At 38.4% G+C, this 12457-nt stretch overlaps 1 protein-coding gene across 1 annotated transcript in view; it reads left to right on the top strand.

Moving 5' to 3' along the window:
• Nucleotides 1-2358: 2358 nt before the first annotated feature.
• The window catches only part of pdgfc (platelet derived growth factor c), a 53117-nt gene continuing 43018 nt past the window's right edge, over nucleotides 2359-12457 (top strand). The window contains exon 1 of the mRNA XM_075480740.1: nucleotides 2359-3108. Within this exon, the coding sequence (XP_075336855.1) occupies nucleotides 2931-3108 (178 nt within the window). The 5' untranslated portion in view covers nucleotides 2359-2930. The remainder of the gene's footprint in view (nucleotides 3109-12457) is intronic.

Below are 12457 nucleotides of genomic sequence, written 5' to 3'. Positions count from 1 at the left end.
GAGAGCAGGAGAGTGTTTTATCCAGGACATATTTAGAATCAGGATGAAATGTGCTTCCCAGACTGGAATAAAAACATTTCTTTTTAGCAGGGCTAAGAAAGTAGACTCTGAGGGCAAAAGGCTACCTGTAGCCCTGAAGGGCACCACCAGGGGGCTCTGGTTTCAAAGCCAAGTGCAGCCAGGGGCAATTGATCACCAAAAGGGCCACACTTTTAGATTTCAATTAAATGAATACCATCAAGATCTCACTAATATAACTGGATACTTGTCTCACCTGGATATCAGTGTTTTAATTAATCTTTTGAGAGTAAAAGATTTCCCAATATGAAGGAATTATTTGACCGTATTGATTTCCATTTCACAGGGCTACACAGTAAAAATACACTGATGTTGATACATGTTCTGCTAAAACCTTGTAGTAGAAGATAAATGAAAGGCTTTTATCATCTAGGTGCAATGATGTTGAGAGATGATTTAAAAAAGCACACCCACTCCCTTGTGTTTCCACTCATTTCACTTGGAACAAAACCAGTGTTTTGTATAACCTGTGACAAATGCAATGTTTCATGTAGGCTGACTGGGAGAGGGCATTCGTTTGTTTGACAATATGTGTCCCAAGCCTAGCAAGCAAGCCTAAAGGGATTCATCCGCAAGCTGATGGCGGCGAGTTCTCAATCATATATATTTCCATCTCCAGTTTGTTCAGTGGACACAGAGCTCTCCTCATGGCCAGCATGTCTGTGCATGTAAGCTGTGACCCAAAAGGTTTACCTTGTTCCTAATTTCCTCTGTTTATTTTATAGTCCTGTATCAAAGCCTTAACATTTCGCAAGACCACCATGGAAGTTCTGATCAAATGTGGAGAACGAGACAAAATAGCCAACTTTTGCAGACAAAGCCTCATGGGGTGATTGAGTGTGTGTATGCATGTGTGTGTGAGAGTGAAAGAAAGAGGGATTCCACAATGTGAAGTGCTGACATCTGCTGCAGGCCCTTGCAGGGCTGGAATGTGATACTCTCCTTTACACAAAGAGCTTTGGCCCTTGCAGCAAGCACATCAAGACCTCTCTATGCCCCTCTCCGCGGGGGCAACACAATTATGAAATGACTGAATCAATGCCTCATGCTTTCTTTCCTTAAACATTATGTTTAATTAAAACCAATAAAACCTCCCTTCATACCTTGATGCTGCAAAGATGCCTGTTCTACGCTCCCTTTGAGGTGGTAGTTTCTGAGCTATGTGAGACTGGGGGTAAATTGCTGCAGCATTGCATCATGTGTCTTGCTCAATGGGTTCAATATGTCTCAAGCTCTCCTTTGATTGTTGTGTCTGTGCTGCAGCAGATTTAACCATACAGCAGGGGGATACACTGGTGGATTTAGCCTACAATAGGATGGGAGGAACCACATGAAACACATTTGATGAGGTACTACATTGTGCTGGGGAGAAAGGAAATTGGGAACAGGAGGGAGTATTGTTCCAAGCAGTGTCTCTGCTTTGATATGACAAATTGAGAAGTCTTTAAACATTTCCTTCCACAGAAACATTTGGGCAGAGAGCACACAACAGTATGTCAAAGAGTTTTGCTTTTGGTAGACATGTATCTTTCATTTCTCTAAGGGGGTAAATGAATCAAGCTTTGAAACAATCAAGCCAAAAAAAACAAAAAACTGTCTTGGGCATTTGTTCTTTTTGAAAGTTTCACTTTGAATCATGAAGCTCCTGATATGAAAATGCACAGTGGACTACATTGTTTAACCATGTATATATTAAGAATTTGTTTGACCAGTGCTCTGCGCCACAAATCTTGGCACCAAACTGTACAGCTGAAGTAAACACAGAGGCGGGAGATGTGTCTAATCACTATTATTATGAGCAGTATTATCATTTGTATTAATATCATTGTTATCATTACTCTAAAGAAGTTAAACTGATTCTTTGTTAAGTTTCCTAAGAGTAAGAAATAGAATAGACGTGGTTAATCCATAAGCAACAGACGTGGTAAAAACAGAAACGTTTTTTTTTTTTTAATCTCTGTTTGTTTGTTTTTTTTCCTACTTTATCTGAAGTAGCCATACTTCCTCAGTTGTGGAGATGAGAGTCTGAGAAGCTATTTTGAGGGCTACTTTTTATCAAGACCATCTCCTTCATAATAAACTGAGGTGACTTGATCACGTAAACGTTGAAACTTTTTCTCCAAAGTGCTGGAAATGTGAAACTGCAACAAGTGTAAGAACAAAATGGAACTGCAAAACACCTCATCAAATCAGACAGCAGCGGAATGGTTAACATCCTGGGGAGTTTCCTGTGCTGGGAAGCTGTGCTTTATGTATAGCACCTGTTGTGCCGTCAGTCGCCAGTCTCCAAAAACCCAACCCCGTCCGCGAAGCGATATTTTATCTCAGACTCCAAGTTATGACTCCAGACCGCGCCAGACAACAGAACTCGTCTCGCTGTTGCGGATGGTTTTCTGGTCACAGACTGTATCAGGTTGCTGCGCTCTCTTTCTGCCTCTGTGTGTGAGCTTTTGCTCTAATGCGTAAAGATCTGCTGGGATTTATGAAACGAAGTTAAGAACGCACCCTGGGCGCGCTCTTGAGTCAAAATGCATCTGCGTAGTTCTAATGATCTCGTACCATAGATGATATGCGTGCATACGGACGATTTTCCTACTAATACCAGGATTGTAACGGCTGAAAACCAAACTTTGTTCAAATCAGTTTCCAACTTTCTCCAGAGCCAACAGGTGCGCACTTGCACTGCGCAGAGGAGGCAGGTTTGAAGGCTCTGGAAAGGATTTGGTCTCATTCATCGGGGTTAAAATTTCACTTTCTGCCGAAGGACTGATTATTAAGATTATGTGGATTTTACTCAACGTTTATCCTTCCCAAATGTGTCCAAAACAACACTGGTGTCCTGTAAACGACGCATGTGTGCGGTGATACAAACCACCCCGTCTACAGCGCTTCGTGATCGCCAACTACCACTCATCCAAATGATCCTTCCATTAATATTCCTTCTTGCATCGCTTCTCCAACAATCTGGCACGGAGGCTGAATCGAGTCATGTCAGCAAATTTCCCCTTCCAAGTGTAAAGGAGCAAAACGGTGAGTTTTCTTTGCGTTTTTCTGTCATTCAGCAAAGTTATGAAATTGAACTTAGACTTGGGAATTTTTCTCACACACACAAAAGGCTCTTTCTTACTAGACTTTCAGCCATCCTTTGAAAAAAAATGCACATGTGGATTTGCATGAATGGTTGCATTTAATTTAGTTCAAAGAGTATTGTGCAGGAGAGGAAGTGCAAAATTCCCTTTTACCTTTAAAGTATACCCGCGTGTGTGTTTTAGAGGGAAAACGCTCCTGAAATTCCACGTCCCCCGGGAGGAGTTTTTCTTCTGATCATAGAAAAGGCTCCATTCATTCAGCAAAAGTTGCTCCCGGCGATGTAATTGACTTACCCTCTGAACTGACAGCACTAAGTGCATTAATTCTTATATGTAGTTTTTCAGTGTTTAGTGTTACATTCAGGCTCATGTTGTGGCATATCTCTACTTGGATAAGTAAATAATTACCCACTAATGATTTTTTGCCATCATGGGTAATTAAACAACAAGGTTCTTTGTTTCTGTATAGAGTGGGAGTGTACACTGGCCACAGGGATATCTTTGAAACGTTTGAAAAATAGCAAAGGTTGTGCACGATTCTTTAACCCTTTACTCTGCCATGCACGAGCTTTTATAACTGACAGTTGACTGACTGACATTCACTTAGAGACAACATCCTGCTCAAAATGAGCTTTTTAAAGTTTTCACATTTGAACGCAGAAGATCAACAATAATATGGCAGGACAAACTGTTAGCACAAATGTAAGCCAAAATATTCAGTTGCTGAAAGTAGCTCTCCCTTATTTAGCATATTTCCATTTATGTGCACATGATTCTCTAAATGGGAGTTATGGGAGTTACCATGGCTGGTTTTAATATTAATTAATGGAGTCACAGTCTTCAGCTTTACCTTTTTGGAAGGTACTTTGTTATTAAAGGCTGCTAAATCACTCACTAATCCATTAATAGTTTCAAAATATCATAACTGAACTGAAGTAAGATTATCCTATATTGATTATCAGGAAATAATAACACTTGCTTGACTATATGATTGGTCTACCTTCACTGCAGCAAATATTTTGCTAGAGAATAGAATTCCACTGTCTAGCCAGCAAAAAGGAAGGCTTCCCTTTAAACAATTATACAGTGATGCCAATTCTGGTGAAATTAAAATGAAATGCAATCAATGGTAAAATGTTACAAAGCATTGAAGAAAAAATAAGATATATTAGTTTTAACATGTTTATATCCTGCAGATGTTGTACTGGTCAAAATTACTAAGGCTTTCATAGCATGTAGGTTTGACTGGGGCTGCATGAGAACATATAGCACTGACTTCACTACAGTAACAGTCAGGGCTGGGAAATCAGAGCCTCCCATCGGGATCTCCAGGTTTAATCAGGACGACTGAGAAAGGAAAACAATAACGAAGAACGCGAAGGGACAAAGAGGGATGAAGGAGGTGATGGAGGAAAGGTGGGGGAAAAGATGTTAAACTGTCAAAGACCTCTTGAAAATAGTGGCCACACTTTCGTTGTGAGCAGAGCTGGCCTGGCCATCTATAACCTTTGACTGGAGTGTCTGAGTGTTCACTGTTCCGCCTTGATTGCTGATGTTCTGTTAGACAATTTGATATCGATCTGACCGTGGGGAGAGAGCCAGACCTGTCTGGCATGTTTAGTAGTTGTTGCCTGGAGAATTACAGTCTTCAGTCGAATTAAACTTGGCAGGTGGCTGTGAAGACTCAATAAGATATCAGAGGGGACCTTCTCTCATTCAGAACAAGCACTGTGCAGATACATATCCTATGTCCTATATCCTATATCTATATATATATATATATATATATATATAGATATAGGATATATCCTATATATGTATATATATACATATATATGTCACAATGAGTTATTCTGAAAACTCAAGAAGAAGTGGGGGGCATAAACTCTCAAAAATGGTTTGTGTTGTGGTCGTAAAAGAATGAGCATTTCCTTTTCCACCAGTAAGAATTACACCATAGCACGTCATTTTCATGTGGTCAGCACATGGATAATGTTTCATATCCATTCACACAGATAAAATGCAATTCTTAGACGAGATTGCCAGTTGCACCATGAAACTGCTGCATATAAATCTAAAAATTATTTTCTTTCTCTGAATATAGAGTGAAAAGGAACCTGTTAAATCAACTGCCTCTGATGATAGAGTTTTTCTAAATAAACTAAACCAACACTGATGTCTAAAGGTTACATTTACGGAACATCCAAAGATCCAATTTTAATTCTTAATCTTCCCATTCCTCACTGTGATTCCTGCAGACTGCCCTCCTCCCAAATATGACCTCATGGGTCGTATACTCTTCCAGGCAAACACAACCCATCATTATGAGTTTTTTCATCCTTGCCCTGATCATTTTCTAACCCAACCGAGATATGTTATTGCCTAAACCCAAACAGGACAAGTCCCCCAACTGAAATGATCATTACTGCTGTTTGTTCATACTCTTAATTCATCCCTTTAAAGTACCATCCCTTCAAGCCACATTAAGGAAATACACCACCTATAGGTCTTTCCGCATCAGAACTTATTTCATTGTCAAGTCTATCAATTAACAAGACACAAAGTTCACATACAGGGGAAGGAGGGATGGTTGGATGGTGCAAACAAGCTGGGCTTTCAACCACGGGCTGTTGTGAGATGTTAGCTCAAGACCAACACGCGTTCCATCAGTGGAAAGACAACAGTTTACTAAAACACTTTTGTAATTTCCTGGTTGGGTTTAGACATAAATATTACTTTGGTATAATAAGAAACTATCATTGTTTGAGCAAAAATATATTCTATTTTACAACACAACTGTCACTTACATGGATTCCATTTTGCAGGTTGTCATGGTTATATGTAAATAAAACACACTCTGTGACTAAGACGTTTCCTATATCACTTCGTTAAGGTTAAAAATCAAAACTACTCGATTAGGATAAGAAATTGATCATGGTTAGGGCTGAAAAACCTTCTTTATACAACATGACATGGATGTCAATGTTGTATCATTTTGATCCTGGACGCATTTGCTCTTCTAACCACTAGAACTAGAACTTGTGTATTGGTTGATTGTATAAAATTCCATCCAGTCCACTCCTTCTACCTTTTTAGGAGGATTTTGGGGCATTTTTAAAGGAAAGACTTGAGAATGATGTGTGCTCCAATTTGGAAATGTGCATTGGAGATGTAATTCCTCCTGGGACTTGTAGGGGCTTTACTTTACAGGATGCTGTTATGACTCATATGTAAAGGTATGAACAGGTAGCACATATGAATTGGAGGACTTGTTGGATCAGAGTCTGTTCTGCCTCTAATGTCATAACATACTGCTATTTCTTCAGGCCCTCTTGGTATAAAAAAAATCACCTCAAGGAAAGCAATAATCCTCTTATTTCAATGTGCTGGGTAAAAATGATTAAACGGTTAATTTCTGTATCATAATCTGACCCGCCCAATTAACAAAGTGAATCAATGTTTTCATAGCAATCTTATCATGAATCTTACCTGCTAGTTTTAGTGGCTGAACTTAACAAACAAGTTTTAGTGGCTTGCCCAAACCAGGAAATTGGGATGGCTAAACTTAACTTGGTAGTTATGATTCCTAAATATAACCAAAGAAACTTGTGAAACCAAAGATAAAAGGGTTCACATTCCAGGGCAGCAGCAAAGCACGATGATAGACAGATATTTGAATTTTACAACAATTTAATACCACTCATAAGATAAAACACAAGCATACACACTCAGACAGAGAAGAAAAAAAAAACATTACATGACTAGCCTGACAGTGGTCCCAAATACCTAATCTTGCAAGTTGTAGTTTTCTGAATAGTCCATCATGTTCAGGGAATAAGTTCAGCAATTATTATTCGAAAACAATGTCTGGCAATAACTCCACTAGCCATGGCAATACACACAATCCTGTGACAACCTCCAGTAATGGTCCATGTGTTGGTTAAGTGTTCATGATTGATCTGTTTGATTGATCTGTTGCACGGTGCCACCAATGGCCCTGAAAAAAATATCCAACTGATGGCTGCAATCAAACAGTTGTTTTTCTTCACAGTAGGGGAAATAACCAAGTGACATGTTGCAAATGTCTGAGTACCATCATCAATCATCACCTGCCACTCTTTTAATATTTTGAGCACCACGTACAGTACAGCTTCCTATTTTTGTCATGTTTTGTAAAATAGAAGATTAAAAGTCACCAATATAATACAATTTTTGGTTTAGAGTAAGTGCATGAAAACAAGAAAGTGACAGAATAGCTTTCATAAAGTGGTTTCGAACTTGATTGCCTGTTTCTAATTCTTGTGATTTTCCCTTACCTCACCTCCAGCCCCCTTTATGAGGGTATTGTTGCTGCATTTGCCATCAGTGTCTGTATTATTATTATGGCCAATCTTTCAGCATACAGAAAGCAAAGGATACCTCGTGTATATCTCAGACAAGCTTTGACAAATTGTCATATATTTGACACACTTGGTATGGGAATGGGTTGATTAGGACTTAATCTGAAAACTTGTTTTTCCTTCTTGAAATTTTTAACATTAATAGCTAGCAGCCAGCTCACATCAGTTGATATCTTTGCAGTAAAATAAGCTTCAGTGTTTGTTAGCTAGCATCTTCTTTATTTTTCTTCCGCTGAAGGGCGTAGGTAGTTTAACCACAGGATCATTTTTGCTTGAAGTAAGTCAACTTAAGAATACATTTTTTTTTTACAAAAACTGACAACTTACTCTTGTCAGAACATCAACAGTAACAGCTCTCCCACATTTGTGCAACACAATGACATGAGCCTTCAGATAGCTCCCCTCCCTTTTACCCAGCCACATCTAGCATGCTGAAATTGATCACCATGCAGCCTCTGGGACCCAACATTGGAATTATCTATTATGACTTCATTCCAAAAGTAATGAGTTCAGAGGTTTACTCAGAAATTCGCAAGAAGAGTGTTGCACTCCCAAATTGTAGGCTGGGGCATGTCCCTAATGAACATGTAAACTTACGCCTCAGCTCTAGTGTGAAAGGCCTCATCTGTGTAATATTATCCAGAACATGTACGATCAGAGCATGGGATGCAGGCAAGATTATTGTCTCCATTCGTTATTTAAAAAAAGAATCAGCAGTACATGTGTTCAGAAAAAAAATTCTTATATAAGCAACAATGAACATGATAAGTTATAAAGCTACAGCATTTATAGTCCATTTGGCACTGGTAGTGAGAATATAAACTTAAGTCAATGCTTACTCTCTAAGTGAACTGACTTTTATATAGAGTTACACTTTAACCCTGTCTTCAAGTTTAATAGCTAATAGCCTGTATAAACTTGTTTCATCATGTATTGATGGCTTTTCTTAATGTTATAGTGTTCACAGTCCCCATTGAACATTAAGCTGTAATTTGCTGGAAAGATGCCAGTTTGTAATATTGCACATTCAGCTGAAGATGCGTTTCAGTTTCCCAATCACACAGGTCATTTCACAGGGCACCTCCTCTTATCACCTTGTCTGAGTTAAGTGGTTTCTCTTCTTTTTCCCGAGGAAAGCCATTATTTTATCCTTTCCTATCCCGCTCATCAGCACAGATCCAGATTTCATCACAAAAAAGATATTTGTAGGAGATGAGGATTACCTGTGGTATACCCACATATCCCCTGAGCGCCACTGGAGGAAGGTATGCACCCCACTAGACCTGCCAATGATCACAGAGGCTGCTGTTCACTAAAGATTATAAGATTAGGGGGAGGACTGGGGTTGGAAAGGTCACAGTCCTATGGGGAACATGTGCCGTGTACCACATATGCATACTTGGAGGACAGAGGTGCATTGTGCATTCATTAGATTATGATGTAGACAAATAAGACGTTTCCAGTGGAGATTTAAAAAACAGGAAAGAGACTGGGTGGTCTTTTTATGAATCATGGCTGTTTCATCTGTATTGGAAAGTACATTAACCTTTCTTCATAGATAGCTGAGAACAGCTCACTTATAGAGTAGCAAAGAGAGAGGTGTTATTTTGGTCACAGGTCACATCCTATTCATTTTTTGGTGACTGACGTCTTTATTGAGGACTAAGATGCTAAAGTACTTTCCCCTTTAAGTAAAAACTCAAGGGAAGAGGTCAATCACAGCTCATAAGTAGCATTTTGACAAGAAGAATATATAAAGTAAAGTTTAAAACTTTGTTTTTTTGTGAGCTGAAGCTGCAGACAAGTGACAAATGAAAGGAAATACCAGATTTCATTCATTGATTTCATTAAGTTGCCAGCGAACGAAATGCTTAGTCATGTTAGATGATATTACTCTTAATGTTTTATTTTTATATGAGTAGTTTAACACCATGTATTCTAAAGGAAGTATCTCTCACCATTATGTATGTTATTTAATGCTGCAAAATGATACCAAAAAAATCCCCTTTTAGTGTCATAGTAAGGTGCTGGACTGCCACATGGCCTGCAGAACACCTTCATTTGGCCTTGGCAATGATACTACAAGTCACTGGAACTCTGGTGGAGAGATTACACACTACTTTTTCAAATGATATTACTTCATTAAATGTTTTTAAATTGTTAGTGGTGAGTGCTGTCTAACTTACTGGTTCAAAATCTCCCATAGGGTTGAGATTTGGTGACTGAGAAAGCTATAGCTTATTATTCACATTACTTTCACATTCATCAGATCACTGAGTGACCCACGGTGTCTTATTGATATGGCCACTGTCGTTCAAGCAGATGCAACTCAACTTACACTTAGGAGATTAATGTTTTATCATAAAGAATCTCTGTACTGATTTGTAGAAATCTTTCTCTCTAAGTAGACAAATGAAGCCCAACCTTGCTAGCAAAATGACTCCCCACAGCATACCAGAGCCACCGGATCTCCTCACTGTAGGGGTCAAGGGTTGGGGGTTTTCCTTTAATTTGTCATCCGTCTGTAGATATTCTACTTTATAGGAACCAGATGCATTCCACCATTCAAATTAACCTCCTTCAATGTTGGGTAGTTAGAGGTGCATTTAACAATTTGGTAGAGGTTTTCATTTCTAATTGAAGTGACAGAGCTTAAACTTAAAAAGACCATACCACAAAAGCTTTTTATCTTTAAATGATCATCTCACTTCACTTCTTTGACAGATTTTCAAGCTGCTACAAACAGTTATTCTCTTAGAATTGCAGGCACTGTCTTCTCAAATTACAGTGCAATATAAGCTTACAAATTTATGAATAATCTTTTTTTTTTCCTTCTCAGCCAACTGTTAAAATATCTGTCGTGCCAACACCAAACACAGTGAGTCATATAGGGTTAAGCTTCTGCCAGCAGCTACAAATGTGTCCAGATGGCATACACATTTCTACTATGTTATTTTAAGTGGTTTCCTCCATAGTGCTTAACTCTATGTTTTAATTTGAAATTACAGTACGGCTCTTAAACCAGTGAAACAAAACTAGCCTGCCTTGCAATCTCCATTCATTTTCTAACACAGGTCAGATGTTTCCTGAACCTGCTTCCCTGGGAAAGCCTGATTCTCTTAAAGTAATCTATACTTTGATGCTTGAATGAATGAGTGCAGCAGTTAATCATTGTGGTGGGCAGTTCTAGCGGTCCGTATGCTTGGCTGAATTAAAACCACCAAAGAAAATAGATGGCTTGAAAGTTCATTGAACTTGACATGACACAAAGAGGGCAACAAGTGTAACTGTTGTCTAATGATAACCATGTACACAAAGAGAAGTTCAATAAGTCCAATTTTCTCATTGGAGACAATATATTTTTAAGGATTTTGGCTTCTTGTCTTTGTCTATCATGGATGCCACAAATGACTTCTGTGTCCATTTAAACATTAAACCTTTAATGTAAACGCAAAAAAAATAGCTGCACTTGTAAAGACTATTGAATAGAAGCAGGTCTATGTGCCTGGACAGAGGTAGATGTTCCCTTCAAACTCTCCCACCAGAGAAGGTGACACTGAATAACAGTATCAATGTTTTCCCTGTCAGCACTATTTGAACACGGAGTGCTGTATTTGGCAAGCAAAGCATGTCACCGCCTGCCTGCTGTTTGTCATTTCAGGCAGCCAGTGCACTGTCTATCCCAAGTCAAGGGAGTTTTCAAGGGATCTGGGTTAGAGGTTTAACCTGTACAGTAAAATATAGTCTTTGCAGACAGCCACTGAGTTTATCAAGCTCTGTGTTGCTGGGCAGTGCTTTGGAATAGTCGAAAAAGTCTAATAGTCGAAAAAAGACAAGATGGGAAAAAAGATAAAATGGTAATACTGGCAAACAGCATGAATTTGGTGACAGGTAATGAATAAAACAATGACCTAACAAGTCTGCTTAAAGATTTTGTTTGTTTACATAGCAAGCAACTTAGAAATCCAGCAGGAAGTTAGGTTTACGTCCTCAAAGTTACGTTTCTGGGAACTTGAAATTTCTTATTTCATCATTCGTTTTAATTTTAACTTAGATCTAGAGATGTTGCAGAAGAGAGCGGAAGTCAAGTTAATTTGTATCTCTGATTGTACTAGTAATATGCTCTAACCACATATTTTCATATCCAGAACCAAGTAGTTTTGTGCCTAAACCAAACCAAATACTTTTAACTCAATCTACTAAAGAAACCAGCCTGGAGATTAAATTTGATCATTCCCTCAAATGGACTCGTGAGTGAAATACCAAATTTATCTTAAATATATGGATAGGAAATAGGAAAGCTTGAATAAAACTGAAAGAAAATGTTTGGTTAAAAAAGTTCTATTAAATCTTTTTCTTTTCTCAAATTTAATGGAACCTTCCCCTGATCTTGAAAGGTAATGAACAAATATCTACTGAAGTTTAGATAGTTACACTTGCTCTCCATTTTGTCTGAAACTGTATGAATATAGAGATCAAGGTGCTGGTGAGGAAACAGACTCGTGCTCTTATGCAAACATTGCCTGGCTAATGTTATTTCTGAATAACATTCTCAATGTGGCAAGCTGTTTCTCATCTTCAAGTTTTTTATCTGCTCAGTGTGTGTAATGGTCATAGTGGCCTGCATCCGTCTGCTGCCCTCAAATAAGAAACATTTTCTGAAATATCATCACTTTGCAGATAAGGATTGTAAGTATGATACACCATCAGCTTGTAAGTATCATTTCAAAGTCTAATTTAGTCAATCCTTGTAAATGCTTACTTTGGAAGCTGCTAGTTTTGATATTCTTATATTACTCTTTCACCTCCTAAATGTGTTAGCTAATTGTTCTTCCATGTTTTTTTTCCCTATCTCTAAAATGAAATTACCCAGATTGTAAAGCAATGTTG

This window comes from Odontesthes bonariensis, chromosome 13 (assembly GCF_027942865.1).
Source record: "Odontesthes bonariensis isolate fOdoBon6 chromosome 13, fOdoBon6.hap1, whole genome shotgun sequence".
NCBI classification, from domain to species: domain Eukaryota; kingdom Metazoa; phylum Chordata; class Actinopteri; order Atheriniformes; family Atherinopsidae; genus Odontesthes; species Odontesthes bonariensis.
The sequence above is the reverse complement of the archived record's forward strand: the minus strand, read 5'-3'. Positions and strand labels throughout refer to the sequence as shown.